This window comes from Marmota flaviventris, chromosome 5 (genome assembly GCF_047511675.1).
Source record: "Marmota flaviventris isolate mMarFla1 chromosome 5, mMarFla1.hap1, whole genome shotgun sequence".
Lineage (NCBI taxonomy): Eukaryota > Metazoa > Chordata > Mammalia > Rodentia > Sciuridae > Marmota > Marmota flaviventris.
This window is the reverse complement of record NC_092502.1, coordinates 30,858,096-30,885,693: the sequence shown is the minus strand read 5'-3', so window position 1 is coordinate 30,885,693 and position 27,598 is coordinate 30,858,096. Positions and strand designations below refer to the sequence as shown.

At 45.5% G+C, this 27,598-nt stretch overlaps 1 protein-coding gene across 1 annotated transcript in view; it reads right to left on the bottom strand.

Moving 5' to 3' along the window:
• Col23a1 (collagen type XXIII alpha 1 chain) overlaps positions 1-27,598 on the bottom strand; it is a 353,361-nt gene that overhangs the window by 37,389 nt on the left and 288,374 nt on the right. Inside the window, exons 4-5 of the mRNA XM_027949642.2 lie at positions 12,863-12,870; positions 11,003-11,029 (exon numbers count right to left, since the gene is read on the bottom strand). Of these exons, the coding sequence (XP_027805443.1) occupies positions 11,003-11,029; positions 12,863-12,870 (35 nt within the window). The remainder of the gene's footprint in view (positions 1-11,002; positions 11,030-12,862; positions 12,871-27,598) is intronic.

The following is a 27,598-nucleotide window of genomic DNA, read 5'->3' as shown; positions in this document are numbered from 1 at the left end:
CTGGCTGAGGGACCTCCATGAATACTGAAGTGTCCTTTCCCCAGTCCTCTAATCTGGGCTTGTGCCATCCTGTCCATTGAGTTTGGGTGTAGGCCAAAAAGAGGCACCATTGGTGAAATGACCCACCCTTGGTATGGAGATGACCTGTCAGGGTCACCTTCTCCTCAGACTCTCTTCCAGACAGGGGTGTGTGTAGTCCTGAGTTGCACACCTCCAGTAGTGGGGAGCTCACTGCTTCCTGGGAATTCTGATGGGTGTGTAAAGTTTTTGTTGGAGCCCAGCACTTCCCAGGTTAGACCCTCCACCTTGCAACCCTGACTCAGTTATGGCCAGAATGTCCACAGGACGCGGAAGATGAGGCTCCAACTCCGGGGGAGGAGTTTTAAGCTGTCAATTCCTCTCTCTCCACCTCTTTGGAATAGAGCCCCAGGTGGACAGGGAGCAGATGACTCCTCTGCAAGGCTGGATGCTCCAGTCATTTGTCCCCCTCATCAGCCTGGTCCAACTGGGGTACAACCCTCTATCTGGAGGTCCCCCCTGCAGTTCTCCATTTATCAGAACCTACTCGGCCTTTTGACCTCATCTCCCACCTTTCTTTTTTGGGGGCAGCGCCTGTCACTCCACCAGAACAGACCTCAGGTTATAGGTGCTTGCAGCAATCTGTACCTTTGGGTCCTGGCCACAGTCCATGTGAGGCTGGAATTCGTGTGAGTTTTGATACTAAACCATAGGCGCTAAGGGGGTAAGGACCCCTGGATGTGTTTCTCATCACTATGTCTCAAATGCCAAAGTGCCTCGAACACAGTGGGAAGGGGATAAATATTGTTGAATGAACCAACTGTCAAGGGACCAATTCTATGAATGAAAGTCCCACATCCCAGCAGCACAGGTGCCTGCCTGTGAGCACTAGAGGGCGCTCTTGACTTGATGAAGGCTGGCTGGGGGTTGACTCCTGCCCTGCGGTCAGTCTGGGAGGTCAGCCCGGATACTGAGAATGCTGGCCTAAGTGGGCTCCTTTAGCCACAAGGGTTACCTTACTTGCATCTGTGACCATCATGGAAGTAGGAGTGATCATGCACTGAACCCAGTCTGTGCGCCCAGCTCTGTGGCTCTCATGGCATCCATCTGGCTCTCCTAATGTCTGATGAAGCGGAGGCTCAGAGGATACACCTGAGATCACATGGTCTGTGAGAACCCAAAGCTCATTTTCTCTCCACTGCATGGGCTGGGCATGGGGCCGGTGCCTGATTTCAGAAGTTGGGTGAAGCGGCTTCATACCCCCATAACTGCTTTCTTTTAAGTCTGTTTCCTTGGGCTCTGGGATCTTGTGCAGGTCTGTGAGCTTGTTTTTCCAAAGGGCAATAGACTCAGGGTGCTGTGGGGGTGCTTTGCTGCCTGGGTAAGTGGGAAAAGGTGGCTGCCAGCCACCAACCTGGAAGGTACCATTCTGCAAAGATGTCATCACAGATCAACCAGCAAAGCGCAGGACCTATCTTCACCTCTGCCTGGCCTCCCACAGTGCTGCCCCTGCTCAGTGATCTCCCAGAGCTGGATGGGTACAGGAGGACCCCAGGCTGCTGCCAAGGAGATGCAAAACATTTGAGAGGGCAAATGAGGTCCCTGGAACCTAAGGACAGGCCTCTCTGATTGGGCATAGCCACTCCTATCTCTTAGCTGCCACTTATGTGATATTCATGGGGAAACTGGGGACACAGTGCTAGGCCAAGACAAGTGGCTAGACTTAAGGTGTTCCTGCCCTGTGCTGAACCCTGGGGAGAAAGGATGACATGGTGGCCCTTTCCTGCCAGCCCAGCTTTGTCTCCTTGGGTTCCAATCTGGGGGCCATTTTCGGGGACTCAGGAGGTCTGCTTTCATCCTGTTCTTGCTCTGCCCAGAATCTGGGGGGCTGGCGAGTGGCCCTGCAGGGGTCAGATAAAAATGAACTGGAAGATGTTGAAATCTAAAAAAAACAGATGAATTTGGGGTATTACAGATGAATCATTTAACTAATTACATTTTTACAATCAAAGCTGTTTTTGAACTACGAGAGTGCAAGAAAGCATATGGGTGTGTGGGGCTCTGTGGTCCTTTTTTGTTCACTTGATTAATTCCAAACAGTCCAACTGAGTTATTCATTTCAAAATTGGTCCCAGGCCGGGGCCCTGTCTCACAGACCGCATTTCAGCCCCGAGCTCACGCTGTCCCCTGGGCTTTGCCTGTCGGTACTGCCATGACTGATGCCGGAGACGACATGCAGCCCCAGATCCCTTGGCTCTGGTGAGTTTATCCAGATGGATCCTGTGGACAGTGTCAGCCTGGGAGATGCTGGCATGAGGATTCTGAGGCTGCCCACCAACTCTGTTTTTCAGTTCTTGAACCTCATCAAGTGAATTACTGCAACCCCCTCCCCCTGGGACCCCCTTCTCCTATGACTGTCCTGTAGCTGGGGAGGACCTTTCAATGTACAGGTTGAGCATCGTGTATCTGAAATGCTCAGGACCAGAGGGTTCCAGGTTTTGGGTCTGTTCCTCAGGTTTTAGAACATCTCCATATATACAATGAGGTATTCTGGGGATGGGACCACGTCTACACACAAAATTCATTTACATTTTATATATAGTTTATGCAGAGACTGATGGCAATTTTTTTTTTTTTTTTTTTTTTTTGGTACCAGGGATTGAACCCAGGGATGCTTAACCACATCCCCAGCCCTTTTTATTTTTTATTTTGAGACAGGGTCTCGCTGAGTTGCTTTGGGCCTTGCTAAATTGCTGAGGCTGGCTTTGAACTTGAGATCCTCTTGCTTCAGCCTCCAGAGCTGCCGCTGGCTTTACAGGCATGCACCACTGTGCCCAGCCTGATAGTAATTTGTTTGGGGGGGATACTGAGGATTGAACTCAGGGGCACTCACTACTGAGCCACATCACCAGCCCTATTTTGTATTTTATTTAGAGACAGGGTCTCACTGAGTTGCTTAATGACTCGCTTTTTGCTGAGGCTGGCTTTGAACTTATGATCCTCCTATCTCCGCCTCCTGAGCCGCTGGGATTACAGGCGAGCACCACTGAGCCTGGTTTGATGGCAATTTTATACAATATTTTCAGTGCATCTGCCTTTTGACTGCGACCCATCCTGTGAGGTCAGGTGGCATCATGTGGGTGCTCAGATGTTTTCAGCTTTTGAAGTATTTCAGATGTTTGGATCAGGGATGCTCGACCTGCACAACTCTGTCCATGTCATTTAGGGGCTTCCATGGCTTCTGGACTCTGCTGGGTGGGCATGGGGAGCATGTCATTTGGGTGACTCAGCATCACCCTCTCTCCTTTTGCTGTCCCTGGGGAGTGTGGGAACACATTGTGCCTATGTACTCTGTTCTTAGTGCCAGTGCTGGTACAGCATGGAATGCCTCCCACCTCGTCTTCCCACCAAACTCCTACTCATCCCTCAAGACACACCTCAAATGTCCCTCTTCCGTGAGGTGTTCTCTAGTGCCAGGAAGAATTCCTCTTTCCTCCTTGGGCCCCAAAGCCCAAAGTGTGTGTTATCGCCCTGCTCAATGCACTATAAGGTTCTCTGTATGAGAATTTAATTTGTCCCCCAAAGGCTTATATGTTGGAAGTTTGGTCTACAATTTGGCCATGTGAACCTTTAAGAAGTGTGGCCTAATGGAAAGTCCTTAAGTCACTGGGGTGTGTCTCAGGAAGAGACCTGTCTCTGCTTCCTGATTTTTTTTTTTTTTTGTGGCATGGGGGATTGAACCCAGAGCTTGTACTTGCTAGGCTCGAATTCTACCATAGACTCACTCCTCCAGCCTTTGGCTTCCTGTTTTGAGATGGGATTTCTTCCTTTCACATGAGTTCCTGCCATTGTGATGCTGCTATCTGCTGTTAGGCCCTCACCAAAGGCCAAACAAATTCCCCCCCCCCTTCTCCCACCACACCTAATCTTAGACTTTGAACCTCCAGTTCTGTGATCTAAATAACCCCTTTGCCTTATAAAGTTAGTCTGCCTCAGGTATTTCATTATAGTAATGGAAAATAGACAGATATAGGATGGAATATAGACCTGTGAAGTGCTGCACAGATCTGATTCTTAATGTTTTCATCCAGGCCAAATATCACATTTTGCAAATGTAGACACAGAAGCCCAGAAAGGTAGGGATAGAGTTGTGCTCATACTGGTGCCTGGTGGCAGTCCCCTGGCATGCTTTGGCTCCATTCAGCTGCAACTTGACAGGGCCAGGATCCCGGCCAGCGAAACACAATTGGACATTTTATCACAAGGGGATGATCTTCTTTCTGATTTCTAATAATGGCTAAGACAGATGGATGAATGAGAAATAGGAGAGAAGGTGAAATGGAAAAATGGACTTTACTAGACTTTTTTGGGGTATGTGTAAAGCATACCCCAAATTTTGATAATAGGGGTTACCAAATGCAGTGTACAAGAAGAGAGCTCCAGGGTTGGATAAAGACAAGGATGAGCAGGAGAAATTGAGCATTCACTCTGAATATCTGTTTCTCTAGTGGGGAGAGGAGAGTGACTCTTTTGCCAGTATATATTCCTGATCTCACAGAGAGGCTGGATGGTTGGTGTCATGGAGTGGGATCCTGTAGTGTGGGCACTAATAGGCTTTGGCATGCAGGTGGGCTGTGTGTCTCAGATAAGTCCTGTACCCTGTGTGCTCGGGACTCGTCATTTGTCAAGCTGGGCAGATACCACTGGCCTCTCAGGGTGGGAAAGCATATGAGTGTGTATCCAGTAAGCACTCAATACTTGCACTTGCTTCCCTGGCACATTGGGAGAGCTTCAGGGAATGAGAGGTGACAGTCTTCTTTTGGGTTCCTGAAGAAAGCATTAGGATGAGGTGATCTCGGACCCTTGACAGCTGTCTCTAGGGCCAAGTTCCTCTGTGCTCCTGCCCCTCACTAACTTGGTCAACCTCTCACCGTGACCCTCAAGGTTCTACTCTGTGTGGCCCCCAGAGACCATCTTGTCTTCACCTTCTCTGGACTCACTGGCCTCAAGTGTGCCTGGACACATGAAGCTTGCTCCAACTTCCTGACCCGCACACTTGCTTTTTCCTCTGTTGAGAACACATCTTCCCTAAGATCTCTGAGTCTTTTTCATCATTTTAAGTCTCAATTCAAATGTCATCGTCTCCAAGAGCTTCTTAATTATTTAACCCAAACGATACCTGTTTATCTACCCAGCCAGCATGCTCATCACATCCCAGATTTTTTTCTCTTCTTAGCACATTCAACTATATTCAAGAACTGTTTGCATTACCTTCTGAAGTTGCCAATCAGACCAGAAAGTCATGAAAGATCAACATTAAGAGTCAAGAAAATAAAAAATATTAGAAGAAGCAGCAAGATTTCAAGGCAGGAAATGGAGATGATGAGAAAATCTAATGTTTTCTGTGCAAAGTCTAAGTGGAGACAGACAAATCTTTTTTACCTTAGTCAGAAGTTGCAGCTTAGACAGGTTGTTATAAATGAGATTTAGGAAGATCAACTTGTGCCTCTAGTCATTCTTTCCTCTCTATCCCACACAGCTCTACAAAGGCTGCCACTAGATCTGACCCACTATTGTTCTACCCCAGTGTCCTACACTGGGCTTGACATCAACCAGACTTGTTGAACAGAATCAAGCCTCCTATTTATGAGATGGCAAAATCACTTGATCAACATAAATGCTGATTATTGCCCCAATTACACTGTGGAGAGAGTGCTGTGGCCAGTGTTCCTCTGAAGGTCTCATTTTTGATTCACAATGATCTACCCTGAGAATTCCCCTTATGATGCTGATTCCATGAAGTCTGCTGTTCCTGGATCAATTGGGAGCTGAAAGATCTGGAAGGCTGGTGATTTCCTCTTTAAACTCTATACCTGCAATTCCATGATATACCACCAGGTGGCAGTTAGGACTACACAAACTTTATCAAAACTAGTTTGATCTCTAAGACTATACTTCTAGTGCAAATGTACCTCAAATTAAAACAAGATCCATACATACACGCATATATTTTTTAAACTTATCATATTGAAATAAATTAAATAATACCCACAGTTGGCCAGAGTTTGGGGAAATGGCATTTTCATACGCTGTTGGTGGGAATGTAAATTAGTGCAGCCTCCTGGAGGGCAATTTGGCAATACACATCAAAAGCCTTAAACATGTGCAAACCCTTTGGTACAGCAATTCGACTTCTAGACATTTATTCTATAAAGATAATCATGGAAATAAGTCTACTTTTATTTCCAGGATGTTGACTCTAAGGATGAAAAATTGTCAATATAAATAGTATAACTTGGAGACTGGTTAAATAAATTATACATATGATTAAATACTATGTAGTTATTATATTCTATGAGGATTTTTAATGATGTGGAAATGTCTCATGATATATTAAGTGAAAAAGATAGTTTATAAGAAAGTGTGTTTCTTGTGATCCCATTTTTATGATAACAAATATTAAAACAAGCTGGCATATAAAAAGTCCTAGAAGAGCAACCAGTAAAATATTGAGAAGACTTATCTGTGGATAGTAGGACTAGAGATTACTTTAGTCTTTTTTTTGTGTGTGCTTTTCTCTATTTTTCCAAATGTTCTGCAATAGACATGCACTATTACAACCAGAAGAGTGCTGTTAATTAACCCTCAGAAATAGAAAGGTCAGGCCAGCCTCTTCAGGGAGGGCATGACAAGGTGACCCCAGGGTCCTTGTCAGCTCTGACCACCTTGAATCTACAACCTGGCCCACAGATGTGGGTGGCCCCTATGCCCCATGTCCCTTGGCCACTTGTATTTCTGCACATGTGGACCTGGTTTCAGCTGAGGGGCCAGGAAGGGTGAATGCAGAAAATGCAGGCGACATGGTCTCTGCCACGGCCCTTTGCTTTACTCTGTTCTTGATCTTATTTCCCCCTAGAAATTAACAAGGTTCTGGCAAAAGAGAACAAATGTCCTCCTTGAGGATGGTCTTAAAGTTTTTTACTAAGATGCAAAAAGAAACAAAAACCAAACCAAATACTAAAAAACCCAACAACAACAAACTTCTCAACCAAAAACCAACAGTAAAAAAAAAAAAAAAGATTTTTATCAAACTGATCACTCTCAAAACCATTTTTCTTTCCAAATGCCCCAAATGTATGTTCAGTCAATTAGAATGATTTTATATCATCATTTTTTCCTCCCCCTGCTTTTCGTTATTCCTTTTTTAATCTTATTTTGAATTGAGGTTGTAGCTCAGTGGTAGAGCGCTTGCGTAGCATGTGTGAAGCCCTGGGTTTCATCCCCAGCACAATGAATAAAAAGATCTTTGATTGATTAAATTGAGATGTATTTTAATACATGCATACAATATGTAAGATTAGGATGATTTCTCTCTCTCTCTCAATACTGGGAATTGAACCCAGGGATGCTCTACTATTGAGCTACATCCCCAGACCTTTTTATTTTGAGACAGGGTCTCCCTGAGTTACTGAGGCTGGTCTTGAATTTGCAATCCTCTTGCTTTAGCCTCCAGAATTCTTGGAATTACGGGCATGAGTCACTGTGCTCAGCTGGGATGATTTCTCAAGCCTGTCTTTCCTTCTGTTGAGTTTTATTCAGTGATGAGGAAGATAGTGATACGTAGGGAGGGGCTGCCACACATTGGACTGGACATGGGCTTTGTAGGGAACTTATTTAATCCTTTAATTCCACAGGTGTGACCTCCCCAGGGTTCTGAGAGGTCAAGGACCTGTCCGAGTCCACACCACTGAGCTAAGAACTGGATGTGCGCCTGACCAACTTGAAGCCCATGGTGATCCTCTGTATAAATGAGGGGTCTCATAAGTGGCCAAGACTACTTGGCACCAGGCAGCCTCCCCAACCTGGGATGGCTGCATGGAGCCATCTGTAAATACGTTTCAAGCCAAGAGCAGGCCAAGCTCTCTTGTGCTCCACAGCTAAGAGATCAGTCTTCAGTTCAAAACACGTGGGTCCCCTGTGCCCACAGAAGTCCTTCCCTTCCTTGCATGGGCCTGCTTTCCCTCTTGCAGGGAAGCCAAGCAGGGTGTCATCCTACCCCATGGGTCTCACAAAAGAGATGCCCATGAGGGCGTTTGGAGGCATGCAGCTTGGTAAGCTTGCTCCTGATGCTTGCTCACTAATATCCTGAACCAGGAGTGGGCCCAGCCCAGCCAGGGAAGATGCCCAAATCTGTGTGGAGATGGGCGTCTGTATGACAGTTGGCCAGGGTGGCCTCTGGAAAGGGTCAACTGAGGTTTGACACCAATGTCCTGGAGATTTTGACAGGGTCCCTTTATCCCTCACTGGGCCCAGCCTGATTGGGACTTCTCAGTGATTAGAAGGAGCTGCTTTCAGGACCAAGGCTCAGAGCTGCCTGGGAACAGGAAGTGAGGAAGGCTCCCTGGGTCCTCACCCTTTTCCTTTCCAGGAAGCTCCCAGCTTCAAGCCAGAGGGACACTTGGGTTCCATATATCCCCATCCCTACATTCCCAGATGCCAGCATTCACAGAGTCCCTTCTCTGGGACAGGCTTGGAGCCAACATCTGTCACAGAATAAACTTCCTGTTTAATTCCCAACAATCTTGTAGTGTCCTCAGGTACTGGCAACCTTGGTTTGCTGTGACCTGTGGCATTCTGGGTACTTGTGACCTCATTTTACCCAAACCCTGGCTCCCTAAGAAAGGGACCTTTATCATCCTCCATTTATAAGAAAGGAGCCGGGGACTCAGGATGGCTTGGTGGCTTGCCTGCAGTTCCACGCTGATGAGTGGCAAAACTAGATTCAAACCCTGGCTGCTTAACTCCACACCAGCCTCCTGCCTGCCTGTCACTCACAGAGCCACAGCCACCCCCTAACCTGACCTGGTCAAAGGAGGAAGGCAGGGAGAGGAGAAGCCTCTAGAGGGGACAGATGCCTTACTTTGGAAAAAATGTCACCATCATCAGCCAAGGAAAAGGGATCCCAGTCACCCTTCGCCCAGAGGAAGCAAACACGGGGCAGGAGGGAAAGTCACCAACCTCCCAGCCCTCCCCTTTGGATGTGTGGATATGCAGAGGGACAAGGGTGCTGGGAGAGCATCTGCAGAACTGGGGACAAGTTCTGGGCAGGGGAGGGCAGTGAGCTGTGGCTCCATCAGCCCCAAGATCCTGGGGGTGGGGACAGCTTAGACCTCACAGTGCTGCTAAGCTAGGACGTTTTGTAGGCTAGGTTCATATAGGCATTCTCTTTAAAAATTTTCTTCCTTCTCCTTTTTTGTTTTTGGGTCCTGGAGATTAAACCTAGAGATGCTCTACCACCGCTCCCAGACTTTTTTTTTTTTTTTTTTTCTCGACAGGGTCTCACTAAGTTGCTGAGTTTGGCCTTAAATTTGTGATCCTCTTTCCTCAGTTTCCCAAATTGCTGGGATTATAGATGGGCTCCATTAAGTGCAATTTTGATCTGAGAAAATTTCAATTTAGGATGGGGTACCAGGATGTAAGCCCATTGTAAGTTGAGCAGCATCTGTAAAGAGAAACCCTGGAGGGGCAGTTAACCAGGTCTCCGGGAGTAGCTCTGTTAGCACCTAGCTGGGAATGCTGATAATCTCCCAGTGGGAAGCTGAAATATTTTAGCAAAAGCCTGTGACTCCCTAAGACTCTGGCTGCCATGTGCAGGAATGGGGACCTGACTGTTTCCTAATCAGGAAGGTGGCTGGGAGGTGGGTAGGACCCTGACCCCAGGATGCTCCCGGGGGATGAAGCGGATCATGGCTCCCTTTCACACTTCATTCTTTCTTCACGCAGAGCTGGGGGTTTCCTTGTCTGAGATGCCAAGTTGACTGCTGCTGGGGGAGCTGCCTTGATCAACTGGGAGACCCCAGGCTACTCTGGACCTAGCACGGGGTTGCTCTGGGCATAAGATAAATGTCCCCAAAGTTTCTACCCAGACCTGGAGGACTGAGTTTGTGACCTACTTTGTGCTTTATGCATAGCTGTCATCTCCTCAGTCTCATTTACTCCCAAGTCTTACACAGCACAGGAGGCTTTCATTACCCTATTCACAGAGCAGGAAATGGAAGCTCAGAGAGAGTGAGTATCTTTCCTGAGGTCACCCAGCCAAGAGCCAGTAGAGATGGAATCCAAGTCCAGGTCTCCCTGATGCTGGAGGCAGTACTGCTTTCCCTGGCCTACTGGGAAAGCATCTGCAGAACTGGGGACCACCTACTTCTGTCACTAGCCCATCCTGACCCTGGATGGATTTGGTCATTAGAACGACTTCTGAATCAACCAACATTTCCCATCCTGCGTCTTCCTGTCCCGAAGGCACGGAATGTCTGTCTCTCCATATGATGGTGATACTAAGTAACTCTTCCGCTGGCCCCACTCCTGCTCTGATGCATCAGGTCTTCTGGATGTGATTGTCACAGTCCTTAACCTCTGCAGGACTTGACAGTGTCAGGGTCACATCCTCTCTTAATTCTGATGTGGTGCCCCCGAGGCCTGGGCTGGGGGCGTCTACTCCAAGTGTAAGGTAACTTTTAGCTGAAATGTGGAAGATCTGAGAGGTAACGATACCAAAAAAGCCAGACTGGATCAACTGAAGCCCTGTTCCTGAGTGGTGACATGCCATGGGGGGCTGGGACAGGGACCCCCTGCCCACTGGGAAGAGACTGGCAGTCAGACCCTTTGGAAAAGGCATGTCCCAGCCACAGGCTGCACTCCCTGCTCAGGGCTGGCACTCTGTCCTGGAGGGTACAGTGTTGGGTGCACTCAATGCTTCTGGATCATCCATGGGAAGCCTCTTTGCTTGTCTCCAGGGCAACCTGAAAATCTGTGTGGCCTGAGTCTGTGCAGACCTTGTGCTAGTCCCCTCCATGGAAAGATCACAGCTACTTAGAGCAGAGAAGGAAGATAGGAGAGGAGAGAATTCAATCAAGTCTCAGGGAAAGGATATATCGGCTTAAGAGGAAAGGGCAGAGAGAGCAAAAAATAAATGACAAATTACCGGGTAGCCATCTCGTCCTGATTGCCCCTGTGGTAATTAATATGTCATTAATAATCAGACTTTCGGCAGAAAACCATCTGGCAACACTTAGGACTCAGGGCCCAGCATCCCCCCCCCACGTTCCGCATGGTTTGCAGCAGCGGCTGCTGTTGGTGGTAGCTCGCTGTTTTAAGGGGGAGAACCCTAGGGCTCCGATAGTCTGGGGGACAGAGGACCCTTTTCCTGCCAGCCGGGCAGCTGGAAGGGGCGTGAGCCTCCATTGGAGCCACCAGGGTGTGCACTCAGGTGTGTCCCTCCCACGTCATCTGGGGCATATGATGAAGACCATATGGGGACACGAGGTTCAGGAGGGCACTGTCACATCTACCATGACTGAACCAGGAACTGAAAATATTCCTTAAATTGGACTTGTGGAAATACTCATTTCCTCCCCGGTTCCACTGGGATGGGGTGAACTGGAGGAACAGGGACATTTATGGCTACTGGCTACTTCTCTGTCCCCCAGCAAAGGTCAGCCCTGATTGCAAGTTGTCGCTCGAACATTTCTGCATTTGTTTAATACATCTAGTATTTCAACAACCAAGTCAAAAAACAATCGCTCAACCATCCTCTGTATTTTGCATTTCAGCGAGCTCACCCCAGTCTCCGGGGGACCACCAGGAACATCCCCAACAAGGAAACCTCCCTTGTGGCCAATACATCTATGCATTTTTGTTGGCTTGCTTTTTTGGCTCAAAGTGGAGCTACATGCCTGGAGAAGCCCAGATCCGGAAGGGTGCTGATGGGGGAAATGAATTGGGATAAAAGGCAGTCAAACCCCAAAAGGGCTCAGCAGAAAAGAATTCCTTTGGAAGGTTCATTTTGGTTCAAGTGGACTGTCAATGTGCTTCTTAATGGACTCATCAGAATTTATCAGGTTCTGAAAAACTGCCAAGAGGAATCAAAGACAGAAGCATCTCCGGGCCTGGAGAATGTGAGATTTCCAAGGCCACGGACAATCCTGCTTCCAAACTGCCCCTGGCCGACTGAACTGAGGGAAATTGTGGGGCGGCTCAGTGCTTCTCCTCACACCCTTCTTAACCACAGTGGCACTTTTCTGCTGCCATCTCAACACCCTCATCAGTCACTTAGGCTCATGAGGTCCCAGCTGTCTAAGCCAGGGAGGGAGACATTCTGGTCAAGAAGGAAAACGAATCCTGGACCTCGTGACGAAGCCCAATTCATTCCTGGAGACACTGCTTGACTCTACAGCCTCCTTTGCCAATGCTCATCTGATAAAAAAAACATTTAAAAATATCAGCGGCTGCAGACCATTGCACAAATACGGGCCTGGTACTTGCATTTCTGTGCACTAGGTTGAGCCAAAGATTTGATAAGGAGCCGCCAGGCTCGTGCCAGTCACAGGATGTTTCAGCAGGCAAGTCACACCCACAGCTTCTAGGCTTGCCTTGCATTTTTCTGCCAGGTAAATAAAGAATATGGCCCCTGTCTTAGATGGATATTTTTCTTTTCCTCTTTTTTTTTTTTCCTCTAGTGCTGGAGGTCAAACCCAGGGCCTTGCACATGCTAGGAAATCTTAGCACTGAGTTACACCTCCAACACAATTTTTTTCTTAATATTTTTTTTAGCTTTATATGGACAGAATATCTTTATTTATTTTTATGTGGTGCTGAGGATCAAATCTGGTGCCTTATGCATGTGAGACAAGTGCTCTCTATCTCTGGGCCACAACTCCAGCACTCATTTTTTTTAAAGGATACATCTTTTTAAACAAAAATTATTTTCATGGGTGTGCTATAGAGAGAAAACCGAATAAATGTCTTATCTTTCAGGAGATGAGCACAAAGCCAGGACACTTACTGGAGGACCTGCAAAACACAAGCAGAGGAGCCACCATCAGCACTGAAGGCAGAGAAGGTCCCTTTGCCTGTTCTCAGCACAACTACTGGTACCATCACCTCTTGCCAAGGTTTTAACGGTGTCACAGCTATTGTCTGTAATAGCTTTACAATCAAGTGTCAGTCCCAAGGCCAAGTGGCAGAGAAGAAGAGGCATTTTTGTCCTTGGAGGGGTCGGGATGGTCATGTGGGTGGTAATGACACTTGCCATATGTATTGGTTCATGCATTCATTCGAGGAAGCTGGTTGGTGCTCATTCATGTTGGGTTCTAGCAACTGAGTAAGAATTGACCTTGTTCCTGCTTGAAAAATAAGTTTTGGGGCTCACTATGGGTTCGCTCATTTCTATTGAGGGAAAACACTTTGGGGAGAGGTAAGGTCACATGGATCTGTGAGTGTGAGCAGAGTGGGGGAGGGGGAGGCCTGTGGTCCAGCCCTGGGGTTAGATGTGCATGAGGACATTGAAGGGGACAAGTCTAGAAACATTGGTGGGGGAGGGGTTGGTGTGTGTGTGAGTGTGTGTGTGTGTGTGTGTGTGAGAGAGAGAGAGAGAGAGAGAGAGAGATATTGAGGGATGGCTGTAGTTGGTTAGTGATGGCACACATTCTGGAAAGTGGGCTCCAGTACTGGCCCAACCAGTGACTTCTCTGTTCCTGTGAGACCTCAAACCTCACTGCATAATGAGGCCACATACAACATGCGGTCAGTTGATCAATGAGTAATTATGGATGGCCCATGTGAGCAGGGAGCTGCCGGAGGTAAAGAATGGGACCCAGTAGTGAGTACAAGGGTCGAGACCTTTGACTCATGGAATGTTTATTCAACAGACGGACACTTAGGAAAACCATGCCGGGGGAAGCACAGGGAGTTCCAAGCACTCAACAAGGAGCTGCCCCAGGATGGCCGACTCAGGAAGAGGGATGGGCTGAGTCCAGGAGGTGAGAGAAGTGAGTTAACAGGGTGAGGCGGTGGAGGGAGGAGTGCTGCAGAGATGGAACACCCCAAGATCCCTGGGATTTTGAGGAGCAAGAGAAATGGAGCAGAATGCAGTGGAGGAGGGGCCTGGGTACACAGTCCAGCAGAGCGGGGGTGGGGGTGGGGGGTGGGGGGTGGAGGATGAGGTGGGGTGGGGTGGGGGGGCTGTTTTCAAGTGACAGGCAGGAGAGGGCTTGATCCTAAGGGCAGCAGGATGTCACTGATGGGTTCTGCATGGAGGAGCAATGAGGGGGGCTCATAGGTCCCTGCAGGTGTCCCTGTGTGGATGATGGTGGTGACGGACAGGTGAGAGTCAGGAGGCACTAGTCAGAGAGGTCAGTTGGGACTTGCTGGGTGACTGAATGGGAGGTTAAGGGAGGTTATGGAGGAAGGAGAGATGACCAGGATTTTTGGCTGGGAAAACTGATACACTAATCCTCAAGAATGGCAACACAGGTTCGGGGAGGTTGTGGTTTTCCTAACTACACTGGGGAGCAGAGCAGGGCGTTGGCAGCTCGGACATCCCATCGACCCTTCCTTTTTCAGCCAGACCTTGCTTCTTATTTTACAAAGAAAACAGAAGCTTTGGGAGAGTCACCATCACCTTCCCAAGGCCAGACGTACACGGCACCTGTGCCTGTGCTCACCTGCTTCTCCACATGCATGAGTTCATTCCAAGGGACTGACTCACCTCCAGTGAAGGCCAGCTTCCTGCAATGCCTTCCCTGGGTCCCTCCCTTCCCCTCTCCGCTCCCTGTCTGTTGCAGTCAGCTCACTCTCTCAGGCCAGATCCTTCCCAACAACTTTGAAATGCGCTCTAATCCCATTCATAAAAAAAAGCACCTTTTGGTCCCAATCCCCTTCTATGACTACCCCATCTTTGCCTGGAGACTAGATTGCTTCCAAGAGGCATCCACTCTCACTGTCTTGAACTCCTCATCCTCCACTTAATTGTGACTCTCTGAGTTGGATTCAACCCATTCCTTCTCACAATGTCTCCAAAGACCCGACCCGCCTCCACACCAATGAACCAAGCCATTGTCTCCTGCTCATTTTACTCGGCCTCTAGGCCGAATCCCTGCTGCTGACTGATGGCTCCTCCTTCTCCTTCTTTGATTTCTTTTGGTGCTAGGTATGGAACCCATGCTCTGCTCTACCACTGAGTTACATCCCAGACTGACTGAAAGGTTATTGAAGCAGTTGCTTCATGTGGCTTCCAAAATGTCATATTCCACCCACTTTCCTGGCCCCAGTCTTATGTGTGAAGTTTCCTCAAGGCTCAAGGGTGGGATCTAGCTCCTCAATTCACTTCTCTGCTGGTTCTTCTCTTCTGTCCTCTTTAATAATCTTATCCATGCTGTGGCTACCCTCTGCAGAAGAGTCCCGAATGTGTATCTCCAGCCCCGACTGTGCCTCTGAATCCCAGTCTCCCTTTCTGAGATGCCCACTTAACATTTCTTCTTGAATGATTCCATTTCCTCCAACACGTGCACAAACACACTTACGATCTTCTTCCCTAAGCCTGGCTCCTCTTCCATGGTTCCTGGTCTCAGTGAAGGATGTCACCCCCATCCAGTTGTGTGAACTGGAAAAGGAGGACCCACCCTGGATATGCTCTCCATCCCCCAATCTGTTCATGCATCCATTGTTTCTTTTGCTTGTTTTTAAGTTTTATTTATTTATTTTTGAGACCTGGTCTCACTAGGTTGCCCAGGCTGGTCTCAAACTCCCAGGCCCAAATTATCCTCCTACTTTAGCCTCCCAAGTAGGTGAGACTATCAGCCCATTGTTTCCTACTCTGGAATCCATCCACTGATCTCTTTCCAACTCCACAACCCTAATCCCTCTTACTATCATCTTTGGACTGCTACAGTGATTCCCAGCTGACATCCTTAGTCACTCATCATTCCTCAGATACCAAGTGCCTGCCCTCTGCCAACCACTGTTCTAGGTACCTGGGATACATCAGTGAAAATGGCAAAAATCCCCATCTTAATGGAGTTTCCCTTCTAAGGAGAGTGCCAGATGAGATACATAAACATAACGAATCACTTGGAAGTCAATATGAATCATAGAAGAAGAGAGGCTCTAGTGTTTAAGAGAGGGGGGACCATTTGTGCTGGGGAGGGGCAGATTGGAATACTCCACAGGATGTTCAGGGAAAATGTCATCCTGAGATGACCTCTGAGCCAAGCCTTGAAGGAAGTGTAGGTCTTGGGAGGGCCGATTGCTGGGGAAAATATGTACCAGGCAAAGGGAAGACCCGAGGGCAGGAGGGTGCCTGGCATGTTTAAGGAGCAGCAAGGGGAGCCAATGGGCCTGGAGAAGAATGGGAAGTAGCTGTAGAGAGGCACTGGGGTTGATGGCCTGTGGGGGAGGCCCTGCTGGCCACTCTTGGGACTTTATCTTATCTCTGTGATGGGGGAGCCCTTGTCAGATCCTGACAGGATACAACCTGGCTAGCATTTTAAATGATCACTATGAGGGGCAGCAAGAGTAGAAGCCAGAGGCTGTTTGCAGCAATGCAGGGGAGAGAGAATGGTGGCCCACAGCCAGAGGTAGCAGTGAATGGGGTGGAAGTGGTTGGGTTTTGGATCAGTGCTGAAGGAAGTGGTTAGGTTCTGGGTGGGTGGTGAAGACGCATGGAGAGGATTTCCTGACAGACTGAATGGAGAGCGTGAGGGGATGAGTCAAGGAAGATGCCATGATTTTGGCCAAAGGATGGAGTTACCATCCCTGGAGGTGAGGAGATTGTGCTGGGAGGGTTTTGCTGAAGGGATCAGGAGCTCAGCTTGGTGTACATGGTGTTCAGGGACACCCCAACTGTTAGGAGTTGGGGAGAAGAGAAGGAAGTCCTGAAAACCACGTTGTGAAAAGTGTCTTGAGGAGGAGGAGGAGGAGGGAGCGATCGCCTGTATAGTACCCAGTGATGGGGTGGGAGCCTGACTGGAGACAGGTTAGGGGAGAAGAGGGAGGAATGTGAACCGCGAGTGCTTTTGAGGAGTTGCGCTGCAGGGGGAAGCAAAAGATCAGAGTGGATGCTTTGGGGTTCATGGGGTCCAGAGAAGAGTTTTTTTTTTTTTTTAAGATGAGAGGTACTATGGCAGTTTTTAATTGAACAGGAGTCATCCTGCAGAGAAGGAGAGATTCAACGAGTAGGAGAAAGGGAGATTCCTAGAGCAATGCTGTTGAGGAGGTGGAAGGGGCTGGTGCAGAGCGGGGTGCAGGTACATGAGGGAGCCTGGAGTCTCCAACCTCGGCAATGGGCAGGGAGGCAGAACATGGAGCTGCTCAGTGTGTGGCTGAGGATGTTGGAATTTAACTGAAGTTCTCTTCTGGTTGTGCCCACTTCTCTAGTGAAGTAGGAAGTGAGGCTGTCAGTCCCAGGTGACCAGGATGAAGGAGGCCGTGGGTGGCTGGGATTCAAAATTGGTGTCCTGTGAGCTTCGTGGGTGCTGGAGCCGGGCATGTGAAGAGTAAGAGGTGAAAGGGTAGCAGGGCGCAGGTTGAAGGAACTGAGTGCTGTAAACTGGAGGGGACGAGGGACAAGGAACAAGGTGGTTGATGCATGGATCTGAAGATGGGTGAGGTGGAAGGACTGTGAGGTCAGGGAACTAAGGGAGTGGGCTGGACTCTGAACTGAGGTTTTGTGGACTGCTTTTATTAATGATGATGAGGAACTGGGCCAGGTCATGGCAGTGGGAGGCTGTGATGGTCCTGTGGAGGTCCAGGTCACTGGAGAAGAGGAGGCCATAGAACTCAGAGGTCAGCATGTGTGAGGAGCTTCTTCCCAGATTCACTGGACTGGGAAGGGTAGAAAGGAGGGGAAGATAGAGACAGTTGATTGATCAGTACATAAATACAGTTGGATAGCAGGATTACTATTTTCTTTTCTTTTTTTTTTTTTACAGTATTTTTAGTTGTAGATGGACACAATATCTTTTTTTTTAAGAAAGAGAGAATCTTTTAATATTTATATTTATTTTCAGTTTTTGGTGGACACAACATCTTTATTTTATTTTATGTGGTGCTGAGGATCAAACCCAGAGCTCCGTGCATGCCAGGCGAGCACGTTACCACTTGAGCCCCATCCCCAGCCCCTGGACACAATGTCTTTATTTATTTATCTTTATGTGGTGCTGAGGATCTAACCCAGGGCCTCACACATGTTAGGCAAGTGCTCTACCACTGAGCCACAACCCCAGCCCCCAGGATTACTATTTTCTATAGCACAATAGGGTAACAGTAGTTAATAATAATCTATTATATATCAAAATAGCTAAAAGAGAGGATTTTGAATATGCCCAATACAAAGAAGTGATGCATATTTGAGATGATGTCGATGCTCATTACATTGATTTGAGCACTGCAAATTATATACATGTATCAAAACATCACACCGTACTCCAGAAATATGGACAATTATTATCTGCCAATTAAAAAAATCAAACACAGAAAACCCTAAAGGAGGAAAAAACAAGTTACAGGAATTCACTCAGAAGTGAGAGGGCTGATGACCCAGCAGGTGACATCTACTAGCATTGAGGTAGATTCACCTGGGGTCATATAAAGCTTCAATGTCATTCTGGCTTCTTTTCTGGGACCAGAGTGATGTTTTTCAAATGCAAGTCTGGTAGTGACACTCCCTTTCCCAACTCTCTCTCTTTTAGTACAAAAGTCTAAATCCCATCATGACCTCCATGCAGGGATCTGCAGGCTGCAACACTCTACTGGAGTCCCTTGAAATGGGAGAGATGTGTTATTAATAGGGAATGCAGGAGAACTGGTAGTTATCCAGGAGTAAGTGAAGTTGAATCAATGCCTCAGCATAAACCAGGATAATTCCAAAATTTACAGAGATAATTTACATGTTTAAAAAAAATCATGAAACTCCTAGAGGAAAATGTGGGAAATTTTTTTTCTAACCCTGGAGAAGGGCAGGCTCTTTCTTTCTTTCTTTTTTAGAGAGAGAGAGAGAGAGAATTTTTAATATTTATTTTTTTAGTTTTCGGAGGACACAACATCTTTGTTTGTATGTGGTGCTGAGGATCGAACCCGGGCTGCACGCATGCCAGCGGAGCGTGCTACCGCTTGAGCCACATCCCCAGCCCAAGGCTTTCTTGACTGTAGCTCATAACCCAGAAACCATAAAAGAAATGTCTGATCCAATCACATAAAGCCCCCCCCCCAAAAAAAAAAGAAAAAAAGAAAGAAAAGAAATCCTGCCAGGCAGAAAGCCCTGTAAGCAAAGTCAAAGGCCAAACGGGGAATCGTGTATTTAACTCACGTCACAAAGTCTAGATACTGGGATATAAAAACACTGCCAGAAATCAACAGTCAAAATATCATCAACCTAATGGAAAAATGGCCCAAAGATATGACTCTGGAGTTCATAGGTCAGAAAATAAAAAGAGCCCTTAAAAATATGAATTATGAATTAGCATCTGCACATAAGAGAAAACATGTAGCTTTTGGTTTTTGGGGATTGGCTTATTTCACTTAGCATGATATTCTCTAGCTTCATCCACTTACTGGCAAATGCCATAATTTCATTCTTCTTTAAGGCTGAGTAGTCCAGTGTGTGTGCGTGTGTGTGTGTGTGTGTGTGTATCACATTTTTTTAATCCATTCATCTGTTGAAGGGCACCTAGGTTGGTTCCATAGCTTAGCTATTGTGAACTGAGCTGCTATAAACATTGATGTGGCTGCATCATTGTAATATGCTGATTTTAATTCCTTTGGATATAGACGGAGAAGTCACATGGTGGTTCCATTCCAAGTTTTCTGAGGAATCTCTATACTGCTTTCCATAATAGTTGCAACCAGTGTGATCCTACATCATGTACAACCAGAAGAATGAGAAATCATACTCCATTATATATGATGTATTAAAGTGCATTATAATGTCATGTATAACTAATTAAAACAAAAATTTAAAAATATGAATTGTGCATGAGGATTAGTTTTTGTATTTTTGTATTTACAAAAGCAAATGATCTTTCATAAAAACAGAAATGAAGGTTAAAATTGGTTTTGGAGGTTTAGTTCATGGTCAGCTGACTCCATTGCTCTGGGCCCAAGGTGAGGCAGGATATCATGGTGGAAGGGTGAGGCTGCTGCATTCATGGTAGCCAGGAGGCAGTCAGAGAGGGGGGAAGGAGCTGAAGGGAAGATGAACCCTTCTAGGGTACATACCCAGTGACCCAACTTCTCCAGCCATGTCCCACCTGCCTACAGTTACCACCCAGAGTTAGTCTATCCAAATTGGGATGGACTGATTAGCTTACAGTTTTCATAGTAAAATCATTTAACCTCTGAAAATTCCTACATTAACACAGGAACTTTTGGGGGACACCTCCTATCCAAATAATAACACTGATGAACTACCATGTGAGAGCGATAAGGACAGTCATCTCACACACAGGTGAGAGAGGATACATTGGGATATTATCAATTCAGAGTGATTTGGCAATACATATTAAGATTTAAAATGTATATTCTAACTGCCACAGCAATTATCCCCCTAGAAATTTATTCTGTAGAAATATTAACATATATGTAAAAAAGACAAGTATAACTAGGCATGATGGTGCATGCCTGCAATCCCGGCTATTTGGGAGGCTGAGGAAGGAGGATCCTAGTTAAAAAAAGAAAGAAAAAAAAAGAAAGAAAGAAAGAAAAAAGAAAGAGAAAAAAAGGGCTGTGGCTTGATTTGATGGTTAATTGCTCCTAGCTTCAGTCACTGGTACCAAGAAAAAACAAAACAAAACAAAACCAGGTGTTATCAGAATATTCATTGTAGAACCATTAACCACTTGAAATACCAAAAACATTAGAAACAGAAAAATGGTACTGATGAAATGAAAGATGGCATATCTATAAATAGAACATTACAGAACCACGAAAAAGATACATTTTATATGTTTGGATAGGTTTCTAAGGTATATTGTTACATTTTGAAAGAAAGGTATTGGATGGCATATATAACATGCAGCCATTTGTGCTAAAAATCTTCAGATTCAGGCTGGGAATGCGGTCAGGGGTAGAGTGCTTGCTTGGAAAGCATGAGGCTCTGGGTTTGATCCTCAAAATGGCAAAAGAAAAAAAAAAGGAAAAAAAAAAAAGAAAAAAGAATCTATAGACTTTTGTTTGTATAGATATGGAACATCTTTAGGCATGAACACAAGGAAGTGGTTATGGGGTTGTTTTAGTCAGGAGCTTTTGGTGGGGACTCTTCCATCTCATGGATTCATGTATATCGAAAAGTTAATACACTTGAACTTGAACATGGTGAGGAAAAAACTCCTTGTTTTTGTTAGGTCCTCAGCTTTCCTAATACTTACCTCCACCCTCCCTCCAAGGAAGTTCCCTCTGAGAGCTAAGGGTCCTGAGAGCAGAGCCTAAGGTCCTGGTCTGAGGTGCATCCCAGGGGAGATGAAGGAGGGGTGGAGAGTAACCTCAGGCTCTGGGAACGTAAGTGCCTGCTCTCCTCAGATCATGTCACGTAACACTTGCAGCAACCTCACCAGGTGCATTTTTAGATGAGGAAATTGAGGTTCAGAAAAGTTACCATGCCCAGTGGCACATCTTCCTGACCTGGGCATAACCCAGGCAGTCTAACCTTGAGCCTAACAAGGAAGAAGGGAGAGAAACCGGGCAGAAAGAGCTCTATACTCTATTGAACTTCCTCGGAAGTCCTGGGGAAGGTATGTGTTGTGTCTGAGATCACCCAGCTAGTGAGGGGGCAGTCTGGGCTGGAAGCAGTCCTGTGGGACCCTAACCCATGCCATCCTCCACAGTGTCTGGAGGGGACTAGCACGGGAATAGCAGCATTCAGAGACAGATCTCACTGCCCACCTGCAAGGTTCCAAAACACTGGCACAGCACCTTTCTTGGGCCCCCCAACATCAGTTCAGGAGGCCACCACTGCTTCACAGCAGTGTCATTGTCACAGCTTTCTAATTAGACTCCTAGGCACCCAACCCCTCCAGACAGGGGAACCTTAAAAAAAAAAAAAAATCCAAACTCCTGGAAAAGCTCTTCTGTATGACCTGTCCTTTGTCAACCCCTGACGTCCTGGGCTGCTGCTCCCTGCTCCACTCATCTCTCTCAATTTCCCAAGGTTCTCTGGGGTCTTAGGATGTTCACATCTGCCATGTCCCTGGGCCCAGGGGGCCTGACTTCATTATCACTGCTTTGGACAGATTTCCACAACTGTGGCATCTAAGGACATCTTCGTTGGTTTCTATCATACCTCCCATATTTCCTTCTTAGTACTTGCCACCATCTGTCATGACTGTCTATCAGCCCCACCATCAAGGGAGGTTCCTCATAGTCGCAACCACATCTGCCCTCTTCATGCAGTCTCCCGCCACCTAGCTCAGGGCCTGCCAGGCCCAATCACTTAATAAATAGGTGTTGATCAGATGAAGGCAAAAGGGACAGGAGCTGCCTGGTGGCTCTGCACTTGACTCGGTTCTAGGGCGTTTGTGCTGCCTCTGCCACAGCCTCTGGAGTTGGCGTTTACAACCAGCAGCCAGCTGGGCACCCAAGAGTAAGGGACAGGGCCGGAGGTGTGGCTCAGGTTATGCAGGGGATCCCTGCTTGGAAAGTGAGTCTGGCTGAGTTAATCCCCATGGCTTGGTCCCAAGAGTGGGTTTTCTACCCCAGCCCTTCTGTATAAAACTTTCAAACGTATGTTCCCAGCACTGAAATGTGGGAGCAATTAAGTAAGAGCCAGATGACTTGGGAAATAAATAAAAAGGACTGAGCAAGTAGAGGATTCAATGATTCTGGGCCCTCTTGAGTGGGATGTATGTAGCTCAACCGGGTTTCCCAAATTGGGAGCTGTACGCACTCAAGGTTAGGCGGTGTTGCTCGGGTGGGAAGTTGCCTGCTCAGTGTTGGTAAGTAAGCAGAGGCAGGTGGTAAGTCTGGGAGTTCACAATGCTCACCTTGATTTTCTAGCTCCTCTGGAGATAGTCAGTTTCCCAAAGGGCACTTTTAGCTTTCCTGGAAAAGCAAGCTGGGAAGATATAACCTACAGCCTGGCAGGTTCTGGCCCAGCACTGGAGGTGGGGGCTGGTGGCTGGGGGTCATTGTCCCTGCATCAGCTCCGTACCTGCTTCTCTCTTATCCTGGACTCCTAACTCCTCGGGACTGTTACCCTCCCTGGTCTGGACAAGACCTCTGCCTCTCCCATTCCGCCAGCTTAGATAAGATGTCACACCCTGGGTCTCACCTTTCAAAAATCCAAACCAACTCCCACCATAAGGTCAAGAACCTTCCATCGTGTTTCTCGGGAGATTTTTTTCCCCCCCAAAGGAGTAGGAAAAAATTTAAAAGCTCTGGTCCTTTGGGAAAAGGTAGATGCAGTAAGGCAGGCAATTATGAGTTCGTGAGCAGGGAGAAAGTGATTAAGAGTTGGTTCTGTGAAATGCGGGAGTAGCCATCCCTGCCTTTCTGGATGAGGCTTGAACCACAGACTGTGTGTAAATAAAGTGCCCTGTACAGGCACCAAAACCAAGAGCAGGATGGAATGGTAGCATATTCTTTCTTTCTAGTGTGTGCACACGTGACCCCTTAGACCTTATGGAGAAGAGAAACACAGCTGGTAGATTTCCGTTGTTTGATTTCATGTTGAAGAACTAACCCTGATTGTACAACAGACTTGGAGTCACTCCTTTTTTAATGGCACCCCAAATGGGCCTCTAGAAGTTTGGCTGTGGTGGGAGGATCAGGTACAGAGCAGCATCTCTGGAATCCAGTGCCAAGCAGGCCAGCCTGGAGGTCAGTTCAGGAAATTACTCAGAAACTGCAGGGCTGGCAGTGGTGCTGATTACAAGTTTGGGTGGAATGTAAAGCCATTGAAAAACTAAAAACAAAAACAGCCAGGCGTGGTGGCACGCACCTGTAGTCACAGCTACTCAGGAAGTTGAGGCAGGATTGCAAGTTCAAGGCCGGCCTGGGCAATTTAGGGAGACACTGTCTCAAAATAAAAGATCAAAAGAGCTGGGGATATAGCTCACTGGTCGAAAACTTGCTTATCACACGTGAAGCCTTGGGTTCAATCCCCAGTACACAAAAAACAAAACATATTTATTGAGATATAATTAATGTACAGTTGATCCCTTGGTATCTGACAAGGATTGCTTCTAGGACCTCCAAGAATACCCAAATCCATTCATGCTCAAGTCCATTATATAAAATGGTGTGGTATTTGCATATAACCTACATATGCTTTCCTATATACTTTAAATCACCTCCAGATGACTTATAATACCTAACACAATGTAAATTCTAGGTCAACAGTTGTTATACTACATTGTTTAGGGAATAATGACAAGAAAAAAAGTCTGTACACGTTGAGGAGCATTGGATCCCTAACTATGGAATGGTATACCTGTGATAGGTTGAATCTGGGAATCCAGACCCTGTGGATACACAGAGGGCCAACTGCACCTTAAAGTTCATTCTTTCAAAAGTGTATACATCAATAATTTTCAGTATCTTTACAAAAATGTGCAACTGTCACTACAATATGATTTTATTTTTCCTTCATTTTTTTTTTTTGGGTGGGGAGTGGTACTGGGGATCAACTTCAGGGGCACTCAACCACTGAGCCACATCCCCAGCCCTAGTTTGTATTTTATTTAGAGACAGGGTCTCACTGAGTTGCTCAGGGTCTCACATTTCTGAGGTTGGCTTTGAATTTTCGATTCTCCTGCTTCAGCCTCTTAGCTGCTGGGATTATACGCATGGGCCACCTCTCCTGGCTTTCCTTCAGCCTTGAGAAGTAGTTTTGCTGGATAGAAGATTCTCGCTGTGCATTTTTTTCAGCCTTTGAATATGTCATGTTATCCCCCTGTTTTCTGGACTCCAGTGTTGTGGATGGGAAGTCAGTGTTAGTCTTATTGAGGTTCCCTTAGTCTCTCTAAAGTTTTGCTACTTTTGTTGATTTTTCAAAGAAACATCTTTTGGTTTGGTTGATTTTCACTATTATTTTTCCATTTTTTTTGCTTTCATCTCTTTCTGCTCTAATTTGTTTTTCTTTCTTCTTTGGCTTAATTTTGCTCTTATCCTTCTAGTGTCTTAAGATGGTAGGTTTTGTTGTTGACTTGACAGTTTTTTTTTTTTTTCAAACACAGGTATTTGTAGCTATAAATATCCCCCTCTGAACACATCTTTAGCAATATTTCATTAAATTTTGGCATGTTGTGTTTTAATTTTTATTCATCTCAAAGGATATTTTGATTTCCTTTGTGATTTGTTGTTTGAGTCATTGTCTTTTAGGAGTAGGATGTTTAATTTTTTTTTTTTAATAGCCTAACACATTGCCTGTCCTGGAAAATATTCCATATTCACTTGAAAATAGTGTGTGTTCTGATGTTCGTTGGGATAGTCTATAGATGTCAGTTAGGTATGCTTGGCTTCTATGTTTATTCTGATTCTTCACTTCTTTTGTCTGTTGATTCTATTCATTGTTAAACATGGGGGTACTGGGGCTGGGGTTGTGGCTCAGTGGTAGAGCTCTTGCCTAGCACATGTGAGGCACTGGGTTTGATTCACAGCACCGCATATAAGTAAATAAAAAAGAAAAAAGTTTCGGCAACAACTAAAAAAATATTAAAAAAAGAAAAAAATGGGGTACTGAAGTCCACCACTATTATTGTTGAGTCCTGTCAGGTTTTGCTTCATATATATTGGGGCTCTTTCTTGGACTGTAATAAACTGGAGTCCTAATTTGAATGGGTTTTCTTTCTTTCTTTCCTCCTCCATATTTAAATTGCTAAGTAAAAAAAAAAATTACCACTTATATATTATAAGTTTTACCACTGAGCTATATCTCAAGTCCTTTTTATTTTTTTAAATTTTGAGATAGGGTCTTCCTAAGTTGCTGAGACTAGCCTTGAATTTGTAATTTTCCTGCTTCAGTCTCCAGAGTTGCTGGGATTACAGACATGCATCTCTACCACATCTGGCAAAGTACTTTATTTTTATGATTTTCTTAAGGACCTTCATTTTTTTCTAGATTTTTTTTTCTAAAAGCAAGTAGACAAACCAGATGCTAGTGAGCTATTAGTAACCATGATTGTTTAACTATAAATTATGTGTATTAATTTGGTTTATTTATTCAAACATATTAGTAAATGGCTGGATACATTATCCTATATTTACTACAATCTTCATGATAATTCAGAGCAATCTGAACAGTCAAATAATGTAGATATTTCCTTAAATGAAACCCAGTTTTGAAGAATTCATAAAGCAGCTTTTGTTACATCCTTGGATTTTGTATTTACTAAATTTTTTTATTTTTAAACTGGTCAGAAAATTGTACACATTGATGAGGTGTGATGTAATGTTTTAATACATGTATACATTTTGTAATGTTTAAATCAGATTAAACATATTTATCTCTTCAAACATTCATAATTTCTTTATGGTGAAGGTTTTGAAAATCTTTTCTTTTTTTGTACCATGGTACCCAGGGGCACTTAATGAGTAAGCCACATCCCCAACCCTTTTTGTTTTTTATTTTGAGACAGGGTCTCACTAAATTGCTGAGGCTGGCTTTGAACCTGTGATCCTCCTGCCTTAGCCTCCAAGGCTGCTGGGATTATAGGTATGTACCACCGCACCTGGCTCTTCTAGCTTTTTGAAATATATACTGCATTATTGTTGTCTACAGTCACACTCCTGAGTAATAACACACCAGAACTTCTTGGTCTTATCTAACTGTAACTTAGTACCCATTGATCAACACTTCCTCAATGCCAGTCCACCCACTGCCCACAGACTTGGGTAACCACCACCCTACTCCACACTTCTGTGAGATCAATTTTTAGATTCCATACATGAGTGAGATCAAGTAGTACTTGTCTTTTGGTGTCTGCCTTATTTCACTTAACCTAATGACCTCTTCCATATTATTGCAAATTACAATATTTCATTCTTTTTATGGCTGAATAGTATTCCATGGTGTATATTCTTTATTCATTTGTCAGTTGATGGATACTTAGATTGTTTACATTTCTGGGTTATTGTGAATAGAGTTGCACTAAACGTAAAGTGTGGATGCCTTCAACATACTGAATTCATTTCCTTTGATAACTACCCAGGACTGATGGATGAGATGGTAATCCTATTTAAACATTTATTTATTTGTTTATTGTGCTGAGGATCGAACCCAGGGCCTCATGCATGCTAGGCAAACACTATACCACTGAGCCACACCCCCAGTCCCTATTTGAGCATTTTTTTCAGGAAACTTCATAGGTTTTCCCTAATGGATGCACAAATTTACATTCCTACCAATCGTGTGCAAGAATTCCCTTTTCTCCACCTCCTTGCCAGTACTTGTTATTTTTAGTCATTTTTTTTTACCTTTTGCTTCTTTTAAGAAAATTTGTTCGAATTAGTTATACATGACAGTAGAACACACTTTGGTACATCATACATAGATGGAGTATAATTTCTTTATTTTTTAAAATTTTTTTATTATATTTACTTATTTTTTTTTTTACAATTTCTCATTCTTGATAATATCCACTCTTACGAGGGTGAGGTAATTACCAAGGTGGTTTTGATTTGTACTTTCCTGATGATTAATGTTGTTAAATATTTTTTCGTAAAACTCTCGGCCATCTGTATGTCTTCCTTAAGAAATGTCTATTCAGATCCATTTCCCCTTTTGGAATGGGTTTTCCAGTAAGCTGAATCA